We start from the raw sequence: 26,501 nt of genomic DNA, 5'->3' as shown, positions 1-26,501 counted from the left end.
TAAAGCTTCTGTCCCAAATACTCAATTCTGCCATTGCAGTGTGAAAAAAAAAAAAGTCCCAAATACTCAATTCTGCCATTGCAGTGTGAAAAAGACCCACAGGCAAAATGTAAATCGACAAGGGAACTTGTGTTCCAATAACACTTCATTTACAAAAACAGGCATCAGGTTGAATTTGGACCGTGGGCATCAGTTTTCAACCCAAAGTTTATATTACTGTTTTACAGAAATAATCTGACCTATGTCTACCTTCTTGATTTAAAAGTTTCAAAACTCTATGGCAGAAAAAAACATGAGTGATATTATGTAATCTGGAGTAAATATATCAGTGTGTTGACTATTCAGTATTAAAATTTATAATTAATAGCAAAAAACTATAATTTTTCCATGGCATAAGAAAAAAATATTTTTTATTTGATAGGAAAGTTTATTTCCCTGCTTTTTAAAATTCAGAAGCATTTTAACTATTACAATAGTAATTAATTGCTTATCATTGAACTTGCAGTATAAAATTGCATCAAAACAGTTTCTGTGGCAGAAGATTGCGAAAATACATCTTTGGCATATAAGTCGGGATTGTTCAAAGCACCCATGGGATAGAGATCAAGCTCTGGAAAGAGCCTCAAAGATCTCTGACAAAAGGATTACTTATCATCAGTGGGATCCATACTCTCCCCAAATTTAGTTTCTAGTACAATTGTGCTCTGTGAGCTGATGCTTTGTAATGGCATTCTCATTGTATTAATGGAGCCACCTGTGACATTTTCATTATTAAAAATGATTTTCTTGACAGTTACCCTGTAATTCAAAGGGAAAGTGAACATTGCCATTGTTCTGAAACACGTTAGAAGCTAAGAGGGTCCTATTTGGCATTTTCACATAATTGATGAGATGTGAAATTGCTTTATTTTGTACTAACCCTGGAGGCTATCCATTTATTCTTATTCATTCTTTTAATCAGCACGCGAGAAGAAAACTGACATTCTTATCGAGTCTCATAGCTTGTTGTGCAGTAACCTCTTCTGAAAGAATTTATCCCTTTGTTTGATGCCGGCCACAGACACAGCCATGCTGGTTCCCGAGGCATGATCCTTCTACACTTGGGAAGAGTGATAGTGTGCCATTGGAAGCTGAGCTGATCAAATGGTTTTATGTTGTAGCTATCATTACTTTGCTTAGTTTTTGTTGGTTAAAGTAAGTCTTCAGGGAGTCATTTGGGGCCATGATGACACAAGCAAAATATATTAGTGAGTTAAAATAATATGAGCTGTATGAGTTAAAAATATGAGTTAAAAATATATGAGCTGTAAACCAAAGACCTATTGTTGGAAAATTCCTAGGATCAGGACACTTCCTTGTCCTGACTAGCTGGATTCTCTGATTCAGTTCACTTGCTAAAATATAGACTCTCTTGCTTTCTCTCTATGTACATGTTTGCATATGCATGCAAATGTATATGTGTGTGTATAATCTTTCATCTCTTGATATTTTTGGAACACCATGATTTCTTGTTATTTGTACAGTAAAAGAGCCAATGCACACAATGCATTTTTCAACCTGTTGTTATATATGTAGCTGGCATGTCTCCTTTCAATTCTCCTTAAAGGATATAAAGCTTTTAAGGTTTCCACTTTAGCTGACACTAAATATCTCAGCAAGCTCTGTCTGATTATTCAGCGTTGTTGTGGATAAAGTAGATAAAGACCCTGAGGGCAAGTCCATCAAGTTTTCAGATGTCACTAAGCTGTGAAGGAGGGTGAGCTATAGTAGATGACAGAAATAGCATTTGCAAAACATTATGACAAGAAGGAGAGATGAAATGGATCTAACAATATTAAATGCAACAGAGATAAACATCAAGTTGTATAGTGGCTGCCCCTAAACAGCCAACTGCACAAGATGAGATAGGGCTTAATGAGGTTTTAGTCTTCATTAAGCTCAATATTAGCCAACACTATGGCTCAGTCAAAGAAAGCAAATACAGTCATGCCTCACTTAATGACAGGGATACATTCTAAGAAATGAGTCATTAGGCTTTTTCCTCACTGTATCAACATCATAGAGTATATTTAAACAAACCTAGATGGAATAGCTTACTACACACCTAGGCTATTTGGTATAGTCTATTGCTTCTAGGCTATAAACCTGGACAGCATGATACTATACTTAATATTGTAGGCAACTGTAACACAGTGGTAAGTATTTGTATGTCTAAACATAGAAAAGGTACAGTAAAAATACACATAAAAGATGAAAAATGGTATACCTGTATAGAACACGTACCATGAATGGAGTTTACGGGACTAGAAGTTGCAGTAGGTGAGTCAGTGAGTGAATGTTGGGTGCATGTGAAGGCCTAGGATATTACTGTGCACTTCTGTAGACTTTATGAACCTTGTAAACTTAGGCTACACCAAATTTTGAAAAACAATTTTTTTCTTCAATAAATTAACCTTAGCTTATTGTACCTTTTTTACTTTATAAACTTTTTAATTTTTGTAACTTTTGACTCTTGTCTAATGACACTTAGTTTAAAACAAACACATTGTACAAAATATTTTCTTTATATTATTCTATAATCTTTTTCTATTTTTAATTTTTTAAAACTTATTAAACATTTTTTTCAAACTAGGACACAAAAACACACCTTAACCTAGGTCTCCACAGGGTCAGGATTATCAATATCACTGTCTTTCACCTCCGTATTTTCCTCCATGTGTTGTCCCACTGGAAGGTCTCCAGGGACAATAATACCCACAGAGCTGTCATCTCTTATGATAACAATGCCTTCTTCTGGAATACCTCCTGAGGACTTGCCTGAGGCTGTTTTAGTTATCTCTTTTTTTATAAGTAGAAAGAATACATTCTAAAATAATAATTTAAAAAGATAGTATACTAAATACATAAACCAGTAAGCTAACCATTTATCATTATCAAGCAGTATGTACTGTAAATGACTGTAGGTGATATATTTTTATACAACTGGCAGCTCAGTAGGCTTGTTTACACAGACATCATTACGAACACGTGTGTGAGTAATGCACTGCATTATATAATGGCTGCGATGTCACTAGGTGACAGGAATTTTTCAGCTTCATTAAAATTCTATAGGATCACCTTTGTATGTGTAGTATGTCAGTGACCAAAATTTCATTGTGTGGCACATGACTTTATTGAAAAAAGCCTGCATTAAAGAAAGTACAACGTTTAAAAAAAGGTGAGCACGAAACTCAATTCACTCTTTCTTCAAAGACCGTTACTGAATAATTCTATTTAGTTCTCTCTCAGCTACCTCATTTGAGAAAGAGATATATATACATATTCCACAAAATATCAGGATTAAATGTGATCATGCATGTAAATGCCTCTGCACAATATATAACACCAGATAAGCATTAAGTGTATGGTAGAATATGATGATGATGATGATGATGATGATGATGATGATGATGATATATACTTAAAACTGTTGAAAGAGAAGGCAACTATGACAGTGAAAGGATTATAAATGATGGGAACTGGTCAAGAAATTAGAGGTGTTTACCCAGAAGTGAAACATCTCAGTGAATACATAAGAGCTGTCTTCTAAAAACTGAAGAATTGAAATATGGCAGAGTGTTTGGAGTTCTATTATTACCGAAGGTATGGATTCAGATCAATGGATAGAAGTAATGAGAAGTCTGATTTTTTACTTTGTAACATGTACAGAGATGCACACCGAATTCTCTCCATAGTGATGAATTCAAGACTGGAGAGCCTCAAGCACAGACTTGAACACTTTTGAATACAGCTGCTGTAAAGAGGATTCAGCTGTAGGTCAGGAGGCTTAGTTATGTGTTCTTTAAGGTACCTTCCAGCCCTGAGACTCTTTGATTTTTTTAAAATACTCAACAAATTAGTTTTAACCATGAATGGTGATGACAGAGCTTACCTTAAATTTTCAGCAATGAAGAACATTGTTTAAGAAATTACTGTAAGCAACAGATGTATAAAAAAAGACACATTGCAAAATGTTTAGTCTTACTGCTGAAGTGCTGCTGACTTTCAATTTTTTATAACTATGAGTCCTCAGAGCTAATACTTCAAAAATTGTACTGTGCTTACAATATGGAGAACTGCCATAAGATGGAAAGAGGCACCTGATTATACCCCCCTGTAGTACACAACTTTAAGGCGGTCTTGCCGAAGAAGATTTTGAGACCATAACAGTTGGTGGTGCTGCTTGGAGAATCACTACCTACCTATGCCATCTTGGATAACTGGTTTAGCCTCTCTGGGTTTAAGTTACTTCTTCTGTATAGAGGGCATAATCAGACTTCCTTTCACAGTTGGGACAGGGATATAGTTAGATGAATGTATTTGAATATGTTAAGTGGTATCATGGAAATACAGGAGCATGATTTTCCACTCAAATGACTTATTGATCATATATGCATTTTTAGCTGCTTACTTATAATTCTTACTTAGAAATATGATTTTTAAGAACCCTTTTGAAAAAGATTTTCAAAAAACATGTTGACTTTTTGTTAAACTTAGAAATGTTCCTATTTTTATTTTTTCTGCTCTGCAAGCAAAATCAGGGAAAGAAAGGGTGTGTTTGTGTGAACACACATGCGTGCTTCAGTTTTGAACAGAATGAGAGGTGGCCAGGGGATGACTAAGAATCCAAGAAGTTCAGTTCTCATAGTGTAGCTGCCCATCATATCCTAAATGATGAAATCTCCTTAACTTCATTTCTAAACAGGATGGCAAGATATTCTGCCGACGGACAGCTTGTGATTGCCAGAATCCAAGTGCTGACCTTTTCTGTTGCCCAGAATGTGACACCAGGGTCACAAGTCAATGTTTAGACCAAAATGGTCACAAGCTGTATCGAAGTGGAGACAATTGGACCCATAGCTGTCAGCAATGTCGGTGTCTGGTATGTTGGCTTCCTGCAGGGCATTGAGCCTTTACTCTGAAAGAGGTTACAAATTCAGTTGTCTGTGGGACCTAGTTCCCCTTTTTTCATAATACTATACAGGGAGCTCTGGGGGTCCTGTGGCTAAGGGTCATGTTCTCTGATTAAAGATATTCAGGTTGTATTTGAAACACTGTACAAAGTAAAAAGCACATATTTATGGGACAGATGTGACCCAAACAATGACAGTTTACAGCTATTACTAATAAGAAATCAAGATCAAGAAAAATCTCTGCAAGAAAGGAAGCTTTCAAAACCTTGACTAGTTACTTGTAGTCCTGACAGAGCTAAATCTTTCATTTCTGTGCCATAACCCTTAAAGATTTCAATATAAGAGGTAACAAAATATAGTAGAAATATCAGAGATTTAATCATAGAGACCTAGAATCTAAACCTGGTCCTCCCACATGCTAGCTTAACATGGTTACCTTGAGTAAGTCCTAGCATTTTACTATTCTTTCCTCAAGTGGATACAGGTGTGTGAGTACATCTGCGGGAAAGAATGGGCTGTTATGAAGATCACAAGATATGTAAGAAGGACAAATACAGTACTTGGCTCAGAGAAGGTACTTAGTGTATGGTAGCGACTATTGTTAATAATTCCTACCTTGAAAAATCTTTTCAGATACTACGTGTTTAAAAAGAAAAAAATGATGGTTGTTACAAATATTAATATAGGGCTACTAATGGAATAATTAGATTTGAGAAAGTCCAGAGAGAAGGCTTAATTTCTTGACCAGGTTCTTTCAGTTTCAAATGATATCACAAAGATTTCTAGCAATGGAAAGACTTTTAGGACACATTGGCATGGAATGTGATGTCCCATATGTGAAGGCACAACCATGGAACATTCTGAGTTGATTCATAATGGATATTATTAGCTGGGTGTCCACAGTTTAACATTTGCTGACATGAATGATTCTCCTTTTATGGGTACTGTATGAAAACAAGCATTCAGATAAATTATGCTCTACATTTCCATCAGATTTTTAAAAATCTTCAGGTGAATGTGCAGATAATCTTAACAGAGTATGTCTTTCTTAATCACTCCTACAACTGAGAAGTAAGACTCAGATAAATAAAAATTGTAGTCATTTTTTAAAACTCCCACCAAAGGACAAACAAATCAATACAACTGTAGAATTAGTTTCCCTGTGAGACTAGCAAATTGTATTTCTTTTCCAAGAAGCTAATCATCAGGCATCCAGAATAATTGGTATTAATTTTATGCATGAAATTTTCATAGATAGAATTTCAGAAGTATATCCTCTTCCATCCCAGCCCCTGAGATGAATATTTCTCAGGAAAACTGAAGCTGTTAAACACATAACTTATGAATTACTTGAGAATAATGTGGGTCATGCTTAATAAATATTTGTCAAGACTTTTCATGTGCCAGAATTTGTATGATGTAACAGTGAGCAAGATACACATGGCCTATACCTACACAAAGCCCATAGTCTTATGGAAATGACTGAACAATTAAACAAGTTACCATACACTATGAGGTATTATGCCATAGATTGTAATTCATGATAGCAGAGGAAGAAGATGCATAGTGAAATAGTTTTATTGTGGGCAGCTCAGTGAAGCCACAGATGCCAGATGCTGAGACACACAGAGGCTCCATTTGAACTCCAATCTAGAAAGTTCAGTGGACACGTTATATTCAAAACCATTCTGAAATGGTTCTCTTGACATTACCCAATCTTAACTTTAAATCTGATTGAAATATTATAGTGCTTCAGGTTCTGCTTTTGACCTTACGAGAAACTCGTTGCTCTTTATATACTAGACAGTATCTTATAATTTAATGACCAAAACTGTGCTAAACATGATAGCAAGTAAAAAGCCCAAAGCCTGAAAGCTCAAAACTTAATGCGGAATTGTACTGATTATGATATGATTATAAGTATCATGTTAAAATAATTATAGGCAGCACACAAAGAAGCTCACCTAGATCTTTCTGTGTACTGCAGTATAGACGGTCGGCAAAAGCATTCTGAAAGAAGTGAGACCTATAGTAGGTCTTCAAGGAGGAAGTGTATTATATCCTCAATGGTGTCAACTAGAAACATTCAGTGATGAGAATTACTGTGCTCTCATTCCCCTTATATGACTTGGGAATAAACTTACGCATAGGAACAATAATGAGACTTTTTTTGCTTTTCCTCTACAGGAAGGAGAGGTAGATTGCTGGCCACTCACTTGCCCCAACTTGAGCTGTGAGTACACAGCTATCCTAGAAGGGGAGTGTTGTTCCCGCTGCGTCAGTGACCCCTGTCTAGCTGATAACATCGCCTATGACATCAGAAAAACTTGCCTGGACAGCTATGGTGTTTCAAGGCTTAGTGGCTCAGTGTGGACGATGGCTGGATCTCCCTGCACAACCTGTAAATGCAAGGTAATTGGATGTTCTGTGGATGTTGAAGCCTTGAACAATTGCCAGAAAACACTTGCAGGAGGTCCACTCCTGATGTTTCTGAATGCACAGGTTCACTGGACATGGTGGAAACTCTGGCATAAATTTACTTCTGATAGGAATTTAATGTGTATCAATATATCATAGCTGCACCTGTAAAAAGGCAAATTCCAAATGAGCATGAAATATAAGAATTGCTCCTGCCTTTGAACTACAGAATTTTGACAATTGATTCTAGGCTGAATTATGGCCGATTTAGGCTCTTTTGACCTGCATATTAAATAAAAAGGAAAAAAAGAAGGAAGGCAGGGAAGAAGAAGGAAGGGAGGGAGGGAAAGAGGAAAGGAGGGAGGGAGAGAGGGAAGGAGGGAGGGAAAGAGGGAGGAAGGAAGGAAACCAGTCAACTTCCTTTCATTCTGGAAAAGTTTCAAGTTCTTTTATTAAACCATCAATGTTAGGAAAAAAAAAGTCCTCTCAAGTTGTTTTGTTTAATTATCAGAGTGCCTAAGGTGGGGACCCGCAGCTCTTGCTATAGCATTTCATTAGCAGTGATTATTTCCCTGTCTTTTTGGAGGAGTTTTCATGGACATCCTCATGTGTCATTAAGATTAAAAAACTGACCATTCTCTCCCTTCAAAGCTCATGAAGAGCTGGAGTGGTAGCTGATTTGGAACAATCATTAGTTAGTGTCAAATCTCTGCCAAAACATCTGTTTAAGATTCCCATGATCAAACATGTTAAAACTAGGAGTCTACTTGGTCCTATCAAACCTTGGCTCAGCTTCAGGCATCAGTGGAAGCTTCCCAGCTTGCCTCTTTATGCTGTTTTAAATGTAGATTTTTTTTGTTTGTTTGTTTTTCTGGGAAAGTATCATCTTAAGATGTAGCCCCAACAGAAAAAGGATACTATCGGACCTCATATAGGAAACGGTCCATGGTCCCATTTGTACCTTCAGCTCCAAAGAACTAAATGATCAAGATACATGGAGACCTCTGTTACTTATTTGATAATTATATGGAATTATAAAGGTATATTTATATTAGTACATAAAATTATTTTTTAATGAATTTAAAAATATTTGTGTACCCAAATATGCACTATCCCCTTCATAGTCACCATGAGAGATTTTATGTAAACCTTACTGGACCCCATCTTGGACTCGCCTTCAGATTGTTAGAGGTACTTTCAAATAGCTTCTTAAATGACAAATTGCTATCTTTTAGGATTTATGGAAAGAATCTCACTTGGAATAAGTACAGAAACAGGTCGTGTGAAAAGTTGGAAATCCCAGGGAGGTCTCCTAAGCAGGGATTGAATGCAGGTGGTGTGTGAAATTGCACTGCTAGCAGAATCCCAGTGAGCAGTACCCTGGAGGGTCTGGTCAGTCCTTCCTTCCTTTCTACCCTTTCTCTGTTTTTTTTCCTAGCAGTTTTTTCTAGTCATTTTTATATGACTTCTTGAAGTTTTATAAACTTCTTGAAGTTTGCCTCAAATGCAGAAGCTTGTTTTGAGTATAAAAATTGCAGACTGCTAATGAATTTATATTCTGTGTCTCAACTGGCTAACACATGTTTCTTTGATGCACAGAATGGAAGAGTCTGTTGTTCTGTGGATTTGGAGTGTCTTCAAAATAATTGAAGTATTTAAAATGGACTCATCGCAGAAGAATGGACAAAATGACCATCCAACGTGATTAAGAATAGGAATTGGTGGTTTTGCGGTTTTTTTTTTTGTTTGTTTTTTTTAACCACAGACAATTGCCAAAGTTTCCATCTGGGGAAGGTGTTTGGAGGTTGCCTTTTGGACCTACCACTTTGCTCATTCTTGCTAACCTAGTCTAGGTGACCTACAGTGCAGTCCATTTAAGTCAATGGTTGTTAAAAGAAGTTTCCCGTGTTGTAAATCATGTTTCCCTTATCAGATCATTTGCAAACACATTTAAATGATCTCATGGTAAATGTTGATGTATTTTTTGGCTTATTTTGTGTACTAACATAATAGAGACTCAGCTCCTTTTATTTATTTTGTTGATTTATGGATCAAATTCTAAAATAAAGTTGCCTGTTGTGATTTTTGTCCCATCTACTGTATACTTAGTGCTGAGATCCTTGTAAAATGTTTTGATGAAAATAATATGTAGAGTCCAATTGCATTATACATACATTTCAAAGTGTTGAACCTTCTTAAATGCCTACTCATTCAGCTTAAACAGGCTGAAGCCAAGTATGACAAAGAAGGGAAGGACCAACAACAAAGAATTCTTTTAAAGAGAACTCTTGTCTCTTTTGCAAAAAAAAAAAAAAAAAAAAAAAAAAATTAACTCGCAATTTAGAAGCAGCAATGCTTAAAGCCTTTCTTGGCTTCGAAAGCAAAATTACCTTTGTGTCAGATTCATGCAGTACTTGATCATTTATAAAGCATCACAGTTAGTTATTAATAAAGTTATAATCATAGTACCTGTCAGAAGTATTGTCCCTATATTACAGAAGTGTGAATTAAGGAGTTCCAGTCAACTAATTTGTTTAGAACTAGTTGATTTACAGTGTGTTGGGATTGGTAATCAAGTCTCCTAATTCCTGTTCAGTGTTTTTTTCTACTTAACTACATTGCCTCTCATATACATGAGGGAGACACCTTTAAGAAAATCTATTTGTATACTCAGAAGTTATTTTAGAACAGTGAATGTTTTCACTTGAGCCAATGCCGTATTTTTAAGAATTTTCAGTTATTAAGTTTTACAAAATGAATAAAATGTGCAAATGACATTTTATCTGAGCTGAGAATTCAAGCTTGGGTTGTAGTTTCAGGGAAATCACATCTCAGTGGTTTGTGATACCTACAGCTCTTGAATTCATCATTACTCTGAATTAAGTTGGTTTGTGGATTCCCATTCACTCATCAACTTAAAAAAAGACCTAACTTGTTAAGTCAGTCATGCTAAAAAAATTTAAATATCAAATATTAGCCAAATTATTAATTTAAAATTACACACTTAGACAACTATTATTCATTGGTATTTGTCCAGTGGAAATGATACCCAATATTTTTTGTGAAGATGAAGTTCACTACATAAAATCAATTTTATGTATTGAATTATGATAACAGCAATTGCAATACTATAGTTGACAAAGACTGATATAATATGGTAAATTAGAACACATCTGTTTTATTTTAATTCCCTAAATGAAACCTTGAAGAGAATTTTAATATCACTTTTTGAAAATATTTACAACAATTAAAAAAATCCTTTCAATTTTTGCTGAAAAAAACAAAGACATTTACAAGAATTATTTGTGACTGAATATGTCAGGGATTGGCGAACTATGATCTCGTGTTAAATCTTATTATTAATAGCATAAAAGCATTGTGATTCAGTGGAATATGAGGAAAGATGAAAGTTCCACACATTAACTAGATGCATCTAATGAACACAATTTTGCCTCATTTGTTACATCCAGGTTCTGTACGAATATATATGTGTGTATATATGTTACATATAATATTGTATATTTGCTATATGTGCTACATATGGATATATATTCATGCATCCTACATTTATATTTAAATCTACTCTTATGTAACATATATATATATATATATATATAAATACACACACATATGTACACACATTCCCGGAACTTCCCCTACTCTGAACTTTATAGATCTGTGCTTACATACTGGTATGAACTTTCAGAATACATTTTCTTTGAATTATGGTTACAAACATATGGCTACAGGCTATAGGTTAGATTATATACTAATTGGGTACAGTCTTCATCTATCAGTATTTAGCATAGTGCCTTCCATACAGTGGGTTTTCAATTAAGTCTTTCAAATATTGAATTCATAATTTTTCATAGTATCAAAAAGCTATCAGGAGATATTGGAAACCCACTCTAGTGGTTTTCAAATATTCTTAAGCACGAGACTCATTTTAAAAATCCAAATGTATTCAGTCCTTCAATGTGGAAACTGACTAAAAGCAGAGTTTTTCTGATTGGTGTGGGTGTTGGAACTGGAACAGCTTCACACACTCCACCACAGCTCACAACTTTCAAGAGCGCACAGCTGGAAAGCTATTGACCTAATTCTTCACCTTCACTCCTACAAAAAAGGAAACTAGCACTCCAAGTGGTTAAGTGACTTGTGCAGAGTTAACAACTAATTAGTCATAGACCTATAACTAACACCCAACCCACACCTTTTTTCCCTGTGCCATTCTGCTAAGGATTCCAAATGTGTTTCCACATTTCATTTCCAAGTGAGCTTTCTAAAATCCTTTTTAATGGATGACATTAAAAGACAATCATGGATGAGGTGTAGTATTTGTTACTGTCTTTTTTCTATGTCCCTTCTGATTGTGACTTTCCTTTGTTAAAATTCTGGTAATGGGTTATGTGAAGCATTTGTATTTAAAGACCGTATAGCATATCTAAACCCATAATAGCAATGAACCATTTACCAAATCACCCAACCTTATGCTTTATAGGAAAATAACTGAGGGAAAATAAAAACATTTTCCAAAAGCAACTACTTCTTTTCTTAGGATTAGAACACACACACACACACACACACACACACACACACACACTCCTCAGAATACAATAAAATCTGGCATTAAGAGGCTATATGTATTGCCTGTTTTATGATTTTATTATTCATTCACCCTTTACTATTTTATTAATTCAGTGGTAGTGTGGCAGGCTCTGCAAATTCAGAGATGAATAAGACAAAATTACTCTTTATGGCTTTTGCAGCCTCATATGTAAAAGACTGACAATAAGCTAGAAAATAATCAAGTGAGAAACACAACTACTGGCTATATTAATACTAGGAAAAAATTGTGAAGTGATAAATTGGGGAGGAACTGGATAATCTCACTATATATAGGGTGAAGTGATGAAGGAAAAGCTCTCTAAGGGGGTAGTAAGCAAGCTGAGACCTGGAGAATGGGAAAGAGCCATACATGCAAAGTGCTGTGGAAATACTTTTCCAGGCAAAAGAAATAAGTGCAAAGGACTGCAAGGTGGAAAGTAGTGCAGTGTGTTGAAGGTCATAAGTGGATCCAGAAGCCAGTAAGTGAAGGGACAGATGATACAAGGCTGAAGAGGAAGGCTGGAGTAGATGTTGCAGCCCATAGTCCTGAGATGGCCAGTCCCATGTTCATTCTGAGATCAATGGGGACCTATTAAACAATTACACATTTATTTACCCACCCTTTCAGGGACTTACATGTCTATACAATCTATTTTTTAGCTTTGAATTAATTCATATTTAATTACTATTCAGTAAACATTATGGAATTCCTATTACATACCTAGGAAGAATATAAGAATAAAAACATATCATCGTTTCCTTTAGAAATTTAACATCTAGATTGAGTTATCATAAAGCAATAAAAAATGACATAACATGCCCATAAATAAATTCGAAGAATGCCTACCAAAAAGAGAGCCTTTACACTTATTTGCTGCCTCTTCAGTACCCTCATTTGATTTCTTAGTTCTTGCCCTTTGCAATCATAATCAGTTGTCTAGTTCAATACTGTGATGTCATCTTATACTATAGTTTCAAACTGGGATAATGAAACAGAGAGGAAGAAGAGGATCTGTTTGATTGATCTAGAAACAGTAACAACTAACCCCACTACTACAACAGCACTAGAATATAGTCGTTAACTCTCCAAGTTGGGGTCCAGCATATAATGCAAAGCTTTTGGGTAGAAATGATTTAGGTTACCAGAAAAAAAAGATATTTATATAATTTCCAGCAACTTTTCAACACATGGAGTTATTAAATTTTTAAAAAATAAATTAAATATTTATTTTTTGAGGCAGCAAATCGATATTTTAGGAACTGAGAAGCCAAATATCAGAAACATTTCAACACATGGAAATGAACATTTATCTAGATTAAATGGCAGTTGATATGCCAATCTCATATGATAAAAAATGTACAACGTTAAGAGGGACATTTACATACTTTTATACTATTTTAGCACTGTTGTTTTAATAATGTAATGAGCAAAATGAATTTAAGTGTAGGAAATGGTAATGTTTCTTTTAAATGCAAAATCAAATCACCTTCAATAATATTGGAAACAGAGCTGATGTCTAGTGAACAAGGCATTCCTAGGGAATTTTTTTAACCTAATTTCATATATGACATTTGAAAATGACTTATTTAATAAATAGACAACTAAACTAGAAATCAGAGTTACAGAAGCTGTGAACAGATTTTAACATATCAAATTATAAGGGACAATGCGATTTAAAGAAGTCCCTAATGGAGGGAGTGATGAAAACTGCAACACCAATAAGAGTGCATACCTCAAAGGTCTCCACTGATTGATTGTTAGCTGACTATTGCCAGTTGAGAATGTAGGCTCAGTCTTTCCAATTTTTCAAAAAAAGCCATAAATTTGTATTTTAATGTGTGAGATGCGTTTTACATTTTTCATCCAGGTTTGAAAGAGTAAATCCATACTGTACAAAACACGTCTATGGACTCATATGACCCATGGGATCAATTTGTCACAGACCTGGTTTAGGGCCACTGGAAAGTCTAGAAGATAGCTAATACTCCAAATGTTTTAGGGCAATAAATCAGTTACTCTGCTCCTTATCCTCACTGCACTCTTCCCCCATTTTTCATTCACTGTAATTATATGGCACTTATTGGTACCTAACCCCAGAATTTATTCAGTGTTTTCTGTTTTCAGCAAAGTATGAATGTGGGTATTTCTAGTAATTAGTTCATTTCTACCAGAAGGAGAACACTTGCTTCTTAAGTGAGTGGAACATCAGCATCCTACCTTACTGTTGGAAGGCATCATCAGCCACCATAAATATTTCCATTTCTGAAACAAATGATGTGTTTGTAGTATGTGCTCATTCAAAAGGTTTAAGATTGAAATATCTTATTTGTTATCAGAACTGTGCATTGTCCAGACAACAACCATGGATTAATTCTCATAGGTATACTGATGATGATTAAATTGTATGGCAGTTTGTTGAAAGAGCAAGACAGACAGACCCAAGATCTTCCCTGTTCCAGCCTCACTCTGATTCACAACCAGACAAGCAAAGCAGACCAGGGAAGTCTAGATAGACAAAGTCAATGGAAAGCATAGGAGCTGCTGGCAGGCTCTTGGGGCATCACCTGGAGAGGTAAAGAAAGGAAAGCCCAGAATAGCCTCTCCATAACAATGACAGAGCATCTTGGTAGCTGCAGTCCAACTGAGAAAGGAGTGCTCATCATTCATTTTTGTTATTCAGCATGTAAGAAAAAATGCAGAGGATACAGGTACAGGCAGACCTAGAAAAAAACTAATTAAAGAGAGTGAAAAGGGAACCCCTATGATGTAATGTGGAGAGCATCAAAATTAAGAGTAGCTTGTGTTTCCTGTGGCTGCTGTAACATATCATCGTATACCTGGTGTCTTAAAACAATAGAGATTTATTCTCTCACAGTTCTGGAGTCTAGAAGTCTGAAATCAAGGTGTCAGCAGGGCCATGGTCCCTCCAGAAGCTCTAGGGGAAAATACTTCTTACATCTTTCAGCTTCAGATGACTCCAGGTAATCCTTGGGTTGTGGCCCCATTACTCTAATTTCTGCCACTGTGGTCACATTATCTCCTTGTCTTCTCTGTGTGTCTCCTATAAAGACAATTGCCTACCAAGATAAGAATAAATTTCCGTAGCATACCTGATGGTATTATACCATATCAGTTGTCATCTCTTAATTGTACAATTAGATTTATTACTATAGTTTATCATTTAGATTTACTCATGACTTCCCTTCATTTCATGCAAAAAAAAAGAGTTGCAAATAATTCACCTCTGGATATTTTGAAGAAATGTGGTCATTTTATATTGGGAAAACAGACTCTAGGCTAACAACTACACTTCAATTAATTATCAAATCAGTGTTTAATGGGCAAACCCACTCAGGTTCTGTGTTCTCAGAGCTGAGGGAAGAAAACTAATATAGAACTACTCTACTACTTGACAGAAATTGTACTTAACATTACACAAATGTTGTATCAATTCATGCTTACAACAATTCTAAAAGTTGGAGACAATAGTCCACATTTTACTGATGAGGAAATGGGCAAATGACCTTGCCTTATACAGCTGTGGACAGAGGTTTTGCGATTGTGAAGCTAAAGCCATATGGAATAGCCAGAAAAGATTTTGAGAGGAAGACTTACTGTTGCCTTAAAAGACTGCAAAAACAGGAAGACTTTCCTTGAAATAAGAAGGCAGAAAAACGGAAGAACTAGACTGAAAAAGAGAGTATACTGATGAGTAAAGTAGCATAAGTGAATATTAGAGCAGGTCTTTTTTTCAGGATAAATGGTCTGGACTGGGTTGCAGATCTGAGATACATTCTGGTTCTTGAGGGACCGGCATTTTTACTATAATTCTAGACAGGACTTTGCTATGTTGCATTTGATGAAATAGTATGCTGCCTGGCACATGCATGGCTAGAAGGGTTCTCTTAGTTCATGATTCAACAGCTGTTAGTTTTCACTTTCACATTCTGGATAAGGTGGGTAATTATATTCAGCTGTCTGCAACCATCCTGCTACTGCTCTCTCACAGACTTGTGACTCTTCATTTGTTCTCAGGAGCAGGGTTGCACTGTGAGCTGTGAAACGCATCCAGCTGTCCAGTGCCTGGCAGAAGCCTGTTCATCATCTGCCTCTCTACTCTGGATCTAGATGGTTCAATTACACTGGTTTTCAATGGAGAGATTCATCTTTCTAGTCACTTTACATAGCAATCTTAGAAAATATGAGAAATCATTCTGACTCCACAATGGACAAAACTACTAAAAATGTCCAGTTTAGAGCATGAAACAATGATATATTATAAAAAAGACAAAATGTAGGAGTGAATCTACAGAACTAGGATCAAGAAAAGGGGCCTTACTGGCCTTTATGAACAGCCCACGTGATGTGAAGTAGCAAAGGTGAGGAACAGACAGTATGCAGTGGCTTCAAGCTGGTAAAACAAACCCCTGTATTTAGCTCAAGCTTTGGAGCACAGCACCAAAAGATGGTTGGATATGGGGAGACTGTCCTGAGAACTTCCTGTCTAAGCACCTGCACATTTCTTTTTCAAAGAACTTTCTTCAATGTAAAGAAACCAACTGCCTACGGATCATGCTTATTTCTTCAATAACTTATGAACTTATCTTTATGCTAGACGTTGAATGCTTATTTTACTGAGCATTTCTTTTTGACAATGTTATTTAGGAGCACCAAGGTACAGAAAACAATTTTCCAGGCACTTGGAGGAATGTCATTTTTTCCATATGAAAGGATACACTACACAGCATTGCACTGATTTAATAAAACACATTTCTAAAACAAACCAAAACAAAACAAAACAAAACAAAAAAAGCAGCTCTGAAGGCTAGGGATTCATGTTGCTAATTTTTAGGACAAAGACTCTATGAGCTACTTTGAAATATCTCTGTGAAGCAGCATATGAGCAGTGATTGATTGTGGTATCAATGCAATTGGAAGCAGACTCGCTCAATAGTCCTGGAGATCTAGCAGCATAGTCAGGGGAAGTCAGCAGGTCTGTAGGAGGCTGGGGGTCCTTGTTGGTGCTGAGTTAACCGTTTTGCACGGTTTTAATGTAATAGGTGTGTAATAAGAGAGTTTGGAGCATGGGATGAGGTTACAGGATATTATTTTGATGCCACAGTGTAGCATATGAATAAAGCCACCTGCACCATAGAGGCTTGAGAATACAGTGGCAAAGGGAAGAAGAATGAGAACAAACAAAGTGGAAAGAGCACAAGTATTGGAGCCAGACAGACCTGGGTTTGAATATCAGTTTTATTACCCCCTAGTTGGGTCAACTGTGAACAAGTTACTAACCTGCTTGAGTATCAAAATTTTTGTTTATTAAAACAAGTAGTAAAAACTACATATTTTGAGGGGCTTTTACAAGATTACGAGATACTTTATGAAACGAGAATAGTAGGTACTGGCGACTCCAAATGGAGGAATGGAGGGATACAAGGGCTGAAAATCTTCCCATTGGGTGCTATGTTCACTATCTGAGTAACCAGATCAATAGAAGCCCAAACCTCAGCACTACACAATACACTTTTATCAAAAACCTGCACATGTGCCTTTTTTCAAAAATGGAATTTTTTAAGAGATACTTTATTAAGTACATAAGCCTTACAGATGGTAAATGAATGGGTTATTATTAGGTGTCTTTTTTGATGTTTTTACCTCTTAAGATGCTCTACTCCCTCTTTTCTCATTTCCTAAAGCAACTACATAAATAGCTGGCAAAAGATTGGGCTCTGCTCTTCTTCAGAATCCAAAATATCTTAATATCTTAGCCTGGTTGATGAGCCGTCAAACAAACACACATCTTATGCTATTTTTTTTTTCCCTCCAAGGAGATGAATGAGCAGCTTCAACATATGACAGTACTTGGGGTGTGGCAGGTAGTTATAAAAAGAAAAAGAACTTCTAACAAGCTGGGTAAATTGTACAATTGTTCAGCACTTGAATTCTCCTGTCAGGCTGCATAGACAAGTGGAATGATGATAAAAAGGTGTATTATAGGTACGCAGTTGCATGTAAGTAGGTAATTATTATCTACTGGTCAAAAGACTGAAATTCAATGGTAAATACAAGTCAGGTAATTTGAAGTCATTTGCTCTAATAAATAAAATATGAGGTAACTAAAAAGGCTGGGTATTGTTTCCCTTGGAAAACCTGCAAGAGAGGAAACACTTTACCATAAAGTCCACACACAGAATACCCTCTTCCTCTGCAGAGCTAAGAAATGGAGGGAATCTCTGGATAAACAATATATTTGGTGGCACTATTAAAATAATAAAAGGCAAATAGCCTGATTTAAAAATGGGTAGAGGACCTGAACAGACGCATTTCTCCCAAGAAGACATAAAAATGGGCAACAGATATATGAAAAGGTGATCAACATCACTAATCACCAGGTAAATACAAATTAAAAGCACTCTGAAATATCACCTCACACCCATTTGGATGACTATTACATACAAGATAAGACATAAAAAATGTTGGCAAGGGAGTGGAGAAAAGGGAACATTAGTATATTGTTGGTAGGAATGTAGACTAGTACAGAATTATGGAAAATAGCATGCAGTTACTTAAAGAAATTAAAATAGAACTACTAAATGACTCAGCAGTCCTACTTCTGGATTTATATCCAAAGGATATAAAAATCATTATTTTGTAAAGGTACCTGCACTCCCATGCTCACAGTGGCATTTTCACAACAGCCAATATATGAAAACAACCTAAGTGCCCATCAATAGATGAATGAATAAATAAAAAATATATTTAGGTATTTTGCACATATATTTTATATACTGAAATATTATTCAGCCTTAAAAAAAGCAGATATTGCCATTTGCCACAACATGAATGGACCTAGAGGACATTAAGTGAAATAGGCTAGACACAGAAAGAAATATATTGCATGATCTCACTTATATGTGGAGTGTGTTTTAAAGAAGATCGAATACAGCAATAGAGCATGAAACAGTGGTTATGAGGTGGGTGTGGGCATGAAATGGAGAGGTGTAGGTCAAAGGATACAAAGGAACAGATATGTAGGATGAACAGGTCTAGAGATCTAATGCACAACTTGAGAACTATGGTTAAAAAATTGTATTACATTCGAAATTTTTCTTAGATAAGTAGATTTTAGCTGCTCTTGTCACCAAAAAAGCTGTGTGAGATGATAGATTTGTTAATCTGCTTCATTTTGCAATCTATATGTATTCTATAACATCATGTTGTAAACCTCAACTATACGCAATAAAATTCACTTTAAAAAAGAGAGGGAGACAAAATGAACTTTTCAAACCATGGGGAAGACTGAGTAGAGTGGCTCACATGTCCCCTTCTTGCATGGCTTCTACAAACCTACAACTGGTCCCCACCATGTGAGCTGTGAAGTGGTCTTTTCTGTAGTGGCCCAGTCAAGACTAATCAATCAGTATTTACCGACTGCCCTTGACTGAACTATATCTCACAGAAATACTAAAAAAGCAAAATCCAGGTGTCCAGAATGAAGTCTTACTTTTAAAAAAGATCCCTGTGAGTGACTGAAACAGGTGGGCCATCTCTTTCTTTACCCAGATACTAACACTTACTGTCTTATGCCAAATAATAGAAAAATGATGCTTCTGCCCATTCCCAGGGAAAGGAAACATCAGGAATTCAATTAGATAAAGTATAGACATTATAATTTGATTTTTAGGTAAAGGAAGGGACTAACATGACATTAAAACAACAGGTATGAGATGCTGCAATTATCCTTTCCAGATGCAATTATCTAGATAATTTAGACCAAAACAAATGTAGAATAAAAACAAAAACAATTGCTTACATTACATAGATTATAAGAAAAACATTAATAGACTGAATCTCTGAGGCTAAATTATGTGGCATACATGTTGAACTGGTTTGAGAAAAAAAGTACTCCTTATGCACTCACTGTGTGTCAGTCAGGGAACAGAATACCGGATACCAAATACTACATGTTCTCACTTGTAAGTGGAAGCTAAATGATGAGAACACATGGACACAGAGGGGAACATACACAGGGGCGTTTCAGAGGAGGGAGAGGATCAGAAAAAATAACTAATGAGCACTAGTCTTAATACCTAGGTGATGAAATAATCTGTACCACAAACCCCCATGACACAAGTTTACTTGTGTAACAAACCTGCAATTGTACCCCTAAACTTAAAAGTTAAAAAATGAGAATGAAATAATACTAGTCCATGTCCTTGAGGAGCTTAACATTTATAAGGGGTTATAGACTATGAATTTTAGAATAATGTGTTAAAATTTGTGATAGAGTTCACTGTAAGATGCTAAGAAAGTAGAAAGAGAAAGCACCTGACCCACACTTTGAAGAAAAATGTTGTTAGAGAAACCCTCAGGAAGACTAAATTGAGATGGAAATATTTAAAGGAAGACTTTGGTAAATAGTGTCCCAGAAGATGAGAAAAGCTGAAGGAAATGCACAGAGGAGTGATCCGGTATGACGCCTGTAGGTAATTTCATACTGATATCCTGGTGAAATAAGAGCTAGGGGAAAACAGTAAGAAATAGTTTAATGAGGGAGTTGGGGCCAAGTTTTAAAGGGTCCTGTACGGCAAAACATGAAACAGTGAAATAATGAGCAGGGAAAATATTTTGATAAACCAACTCTGAAGTTAAACATAGGAAAAAAAATATTTCAGCATTGACTACTCCAGATCTGTTAGCACCTGCCACAGAGGTTTTAGAAACTCTGGAATTTTGTATTAGGTCTTCTGGAATAAAGGAGCCAAGACCTCTACAGAGTGGTGAGTCAAACATACTTGGAGAAATAGCAGGATTATTGGAGATGGGGCGGGGGTGGCACAGAGAGCAGGAGATACCAGAAAAAAACATTGACCAATAACTTTTCTGGTTACAATCCTTACAATACATTTTTCTGACATTGGCTTCTATCCTCCTGTTCTTGCTACTTTTGATTTTAAAAGCTGTTAAGGCTGCAATAGAGTGGTGTCAGTGAATTTATAGGGTGTATCTTTAAGGGAGTGGAATAACTGGAAAAAAGGTAGAGCAAAAGTTTAAATATCCAAAAAAAAAAGTGTGAGTAGCTTGGGTGCATATAATCTTCTTTCCAGTCTCCCTCTGAGGATCAAGAAAGAGTGAATTTTAAGAACTGATTGGACTCTTAAGATAGTCTCTGTGGACAGGGAATTCATTCATTTATTTTACCTTTAATGTGTAAGTTTTAGACATTTGTTCATTCTTTTCTGTATTGTTCTATTCATTCATATGATTATTTAATTTACTCAACCATACCTTCATCTATCCACTCAGTAGAACCTCCTTACTTTAGAAGATAACTTTCAAGTCTGTATACAGCTTAAATAACCCTAGAATGGCCAAGAAAACCCTAAGTATTACCAAGACACTAAAGAAGTAGAGGGGTTATTAGGACACTTATTACTTTCCGTGATCTAGGCATTGCTGATAATTTCCTTGATGATAGTTATAATTTCCTTAATGTGCATAATAAGCATATGACAATGGTACTATTTTAAACACCATTCTTCTAATGAGGAAACTAAAGCAGAGAGTATAGCTATTGATAATTTGCCTAAGGTTGCAGAGTTCTTAAGAGGCAGGGCTGGGATTTGCCCCTGCTAGGTGAGTTAATCTCCAGCTCACCAACTGAGCTAATCATGGATTTCCTCTTTGTACTAGAATATAATTTTAAAATTATAGGGTTTTTTTCTGTTCACCTGTTTTTTGTTTGTTTGTTTGTTTACTAAGTTACTCAACTACACTTCTGCCTTTTATTCTCATCACTGAGTGCTTGAGGTTGGGTCTAGTGAGAAAAATCAGGAACAATATTAGATATATCAAGCAGAGGGAATTTAATACAAGGGATTAGTAACACATGTGTTGAAAGAGCTCTGATGCTAAACAGAAGGAGCCAGTCCAGAGATGAGCTGCAGCTGGAAGCCCTGAGAGGCATAACAAGGAAGTAGTGTTATCAAAGCAGAGAAAACAGACTCATGGCCAAGGCTGAAGCAGGGTGGGAGCTTGAGTCACAGGGAAAGCATAGCCATTATTAAGAACACTGCTCAAGGCAGAGGGACAATAATTTCTAGCCTCCCTCTACTTTTCAATCTTCCGCTAATGTCTCCCTTTATTTCAACCTTCCTGGGAGCCAGAAGAAAAAGGGTTCTTGGAAAATGGAAAAGCTGGTTTTACAAATAGCTCATAGGCCAGTTTGCCCCAGAAGCTCATTCTCTATTCAATTGATCTGTAATTCCATTTTCTATTCTTAGACTGATTTGTCATTAAACCGCAGATATTGTCCACAACTCGTAAAAAACAAGCATCTATTTTATGAGATCTGATTGGCGACAAAGAATACAGAGATGCATACTCTTGAAAGAGATAGAATCACCTGTCCCTTGGATAACAGCCAGTAGCATGTGGCATTGATGTAAGTTAAAAAGAGCATAGGGAAATGGTACCTGCCAAGGTCTGAATGTTTCTGTCTCCATAAAATTCATATGTTGAAGCCCTAATCCCCGAGGTGATGGGATTAGTAGATGGGGCCTTTTGAGAGGTCATTAGGCCAAGAGAGCAGAGCCCTCATAAAGTGGATAATGTCCTATAGTCCTTATAAAATACGCTCAAGGGAGCTTTGTCCCTTCCACCAAACGAGAACACAGCAACAAGGAACCAGGCCCTCACTGGACGCTGAGTCAGCCAGTGCCCTGATTTTGGACTTCTCAGATTCTGTATCTGTGAGAAATAAATGTCTGCGGTTTATAAGTCACCCAGTTTATGATATTTTGTTATAGAAGGTCTAATGGACGAAGACAGTACCTTTGTTAGAACTTAATGACCTAAGGAAATTAAATCTCACTTTTTAAAATATATATATATTTTTATTATTCTTTAAGTTCTCTGTGCCATGTTGGTGTGCTGCACCCACAGTTATATACTCTGAGTTCATAAAGTCTTTATGTATTTTCCCTCAATAACTTATAAAGTAGACTCCCCCAAAGCATCATTATTTATTGTAGAATTGATTTTTATCAATGAAAAAATGACAATCCATGCAACATTTCAGTTAAGCATATATTTAATAAGAAAACTGTGGCACACTGTAAGAGTTAGAAGTGTCCGTTATTGGACAATTGATGATTTACTTACATATTTAGACACAGGGTTTACTACCACTTCAACAATTTCTACTGTATTTAAAAGATCCCAGAATGTCTAAGATAAGATTCCCATCAAGGGAACCCATCTTATCCCTGCAAAAAAAAAAAATAGCATTTGACTACTTTTACGCTTTTGATCATCACCTTTGGTGTTGTCACGAATTGTCTCAATTCAAAAAATATGCATGAAGTAGACTTCCTACCCAATTTCCTCATTAGCATTGCATTACCCTGGACCATGACCTGATGTTGTCCTGTCTCATTTTACTTTCAGGACCCTTCAATTCTAGTTGTGTTCATCTAAACTGTTACAGATCACCCTGTGTTTAATGGCTCTGAGTTCACTAGGGTCTTCTCCAGTGCAGCTGATCACAAGCTTCTCTGAAGGATATCACACTGACAAGAATATAGGCTATCTCTGAAGACAACTTTGAGCTCAAGCCTTAGCAGTAATTTGTTCCAGTAAATCCTTCCGACATCTTTAGCATGACATCTTTTTCCCTTTCAGTCAAAATTTGCTGAGCAGTTGCTGCATCTCTACGTTTTCTTTTGCCTATCTAAAAAGCTTGAGGACATTTGACATAATTGAATAATGGAATGACAAGAAGCTCACATGGCAAATTGGATGAATTTCTAAACTTTCTTTTCTCCCTTAGTTTCCTCAGCCTGATTTTCTTTCTGTAAAAACCCATAGTTCTGTCATTGTAAAAGTCTTGCTTGAAAAAAATACCTTATATTAGTGAAACTATGCTATAGGTATCCGTAATAGTTGGACATATCTCTTCTCTGCATAATTTTAGAAGCAATTGAGAGATAGCAAGGAAATTAAGAAAATAGAGTTTTTTAAAGTTATATTATTATAGATAGAGCTATGTAGAGAATGCGACTTGGGCATGCAGCAACAGTGGACTTCATAAAATAGATCCCCAGAATTAAATAGATTTGTCCACCTAGCACTGGACAATAGCAGGTCTCCTCCTACAGAAGTAGAGCCTGACACTGTGAAATGTAACACATAGACGAGCAGGGTAAGATGCACATTCTCTGTGGGAAGACCAATGTCAAAATTCAAGGAAGAAAGAAGGAGCTGAGTTCTGCAATCACCCAGCTCTTTTGCTGTATTGGCTAATGATATAAGTAATTTATTCTTTCTTGGGAGGTAGCAGGTAAGTGGGAAGAAAGAAGTCAGGTTCCTCCACCAAAAAATAAAAGGAAAAATAAAATAAAAATAAAAATAAAAAAGGAAAAACCAAAAAATAACATGCCTGTGGTCCTAGCTACCCAGGAGACTGAAGTGGGAGCATCCCGTGAGCCCAGGAGTTCAAGGGTACAGTGAGTGTGATTGTACCACTGCACTAGAGTCTAAGTGACAGAGCCAGGCCTGGGGAAAAAAAAAATAAAAAAAAGTAGTAAAGACACATGTTCTCTATCAGTCACTTCCTGTTCAATCCACAACTTAATCTTTCCTGTTGTCCTCCCTTTCTTTCCTTTTGGTTTTACACTTATTTTTTCCCTAATTTTGTTTAATTCAGACAGCAAGTATTGATTGAATACCTGCTTTAAGCAGGTTTCTACAGGGGTCTTCTTATTTTCCAGTTCATACTCCATTCTTAGCCATCCTCTAGGCCCACCTGTGGTCTACATGGGCACTGCTGAATTTATTGGAAGAAAACAATGAGCATAAGGCTCCTACATATATATTTGCTGAGTTCTCTTTTGAGTATTATTTTCAAATACTTGGTTTAATAATTTAACTCATATTTATCAGGAACTGTAGTAATATGTGATATTCTTCTAAGTGCTAAGGATAGCACAGTAAGCAAGACAAGTTCTTACCTCTAGATGGTTACATTTCAGTTAGGAAAACTGACAAAATAAACAAATAGATGTATAATGTAATGTCAGCTGTCAATAAATGCATTCAGGAAAATAACACAGGGTAAAGGGAGATGAGAGAGGAGATGTATCTTTGGATGGGATGGTAAGGGATGATCTTTCTAAGGTGACCATCTTTAAGGAGAGGCCAGAGTGAAGTGAGGTAGTCAGTCATGCAAATGTATGAGGGAAGAACGTTTAAAGTAGATGCAGCAACGAGTACAAAAGGCTTAGGTTCAAAAAAAGAAAAAGACCTAAATGAAGGGCATAAAACATCATTCCCCAAAAACATCTACCCCAAAACCTCAGATTACATTTTTTTTTTGAAGAACACACAAAGTATTTATGAAAACAGACCATAGTCTGATATGTAAATCAAGTGACAACAGGTTTTGAAAAGAATAGATACATATACATGGTATATTATCCGAACACCATGTAATTAAGCTAAAAATCAACTTATAAAACTAGTCCTATGTGTTGATAAATTAAGAAATATTTCTAGGCTGGGCACAGTGGCTCATGCCTGTAATCCCAGCACTTTGGGAGGCCAAGGTGGGCAGATGACAAGGTCCAGAGATTGAGACCATCCTGGCCAACTTGGTGAAACTCCATCTCTACTAGAAATACACAAATTAGCTGGACATGGTGGCATGTGCCCGTAATCCCAACTACTCAGGGGGCTGAGGCAGGAGAATCACTTGAACCTGGAAGGCGGAGATTGCAGTGAGCTGAGATTGTGCCACTGTACTCCAGCCTGGCAGAAAGGCGAGACGCTGTCTCAAAAGAAAAAAGAAAAAGAAAAAGAAATATTTCTAAATAGCACATAGGGTTAAATATTATGTTAAAAATTTGACCTTAAAGAAAAAACTGCATCTTAAAATTTGTGGGATGTAGCAATTATAGTAGAGGAAAAATTGTAACCACACTTTTATACATTAAAAGGAAAATTACTGAATTTAACAAGTGATATGGATTGGCTGTGTCTCCATCTCACCTTGAATCGTAATACTCCCCATGTGTCAAGGGTGGGGCAAGGTGGAGATAATTGAATCACAGGGGTGGTTTCCCCATACTGTTCTCATGGTAGTGAATAAGTCTCATGAGATCTGATGGTTTTATAAATGGGAGTGACCTTGCACAAGCTTTCTCTTGCCTGCTGCCATGTAAAACATGCCTTTGTTCTTTCTGCAGTTTCCACCATGATTGTGAGGCCTCTCCAGACATGAGAAACTGAGTCCATTAAACCTCTTTTTCTTTATAAATTACCCAGTCTTGGGTGTGTCTTTATTGGCAGCATGAAAACAAATTAATACAGTAAATTGGTACTGGGTAGTGGAGTGCTGCTGGTCAAGATACCTGAAAATGTGGAAGCAAATTTGGAACTAGGTAAAAGGCAGACATTGGAACAGTTTGGAGGGATCAGAAGAAGACAGAAAACTGTGGAAAATGTGGAAGTACCTAGAG

The 26,501-nt window shown here is 36.3% G+C and overlaps 1 protein-coding gene across 1 annotated transcript in view; it reads left to right on the top strand.

The window, feature by feature from the left end:
* The window catches only part of NELL1 (neural EGFL like 1), a 949,982-nt gene extending 940,962 nt beyond the window's left edge, over positions 1-9,020 (top strand). Inside the window, 3 exon segments of the mRNA XM_030918045.1 lie at positions 4,745-4,921; positions 7,140-7,364; positions 8,970-9,020. Of these exon segments, the coding sequence (XP_030773905.1) occupies positions 4,745-4,921; positions 7,140-7,364; positions 8,970-9,020 (453 nt within the window).
* Positions 9,021-26,501: the final 17,481 nt, after the last annotated feature.

This window comes from Rhinopithecus roxellana, chromosome 15 (assembly GCF_007565055.1).
Source record: "Rhinopithecus roxellana isolate Shanxi Qingling chromosome 15, ASM756505v1, whole genome shotgun sequence".
In the NCBI taxonomy this organism is placed as follows: Eukaryota; Metazoa; Chordata; class Mammalia; order Primates; family Cercopithecidae; genus Rhinopithecus; species Rhinopithecus roxellana.
This window is presented reverse-complemented; position numbering and strand designations above follow the sequence as displayed.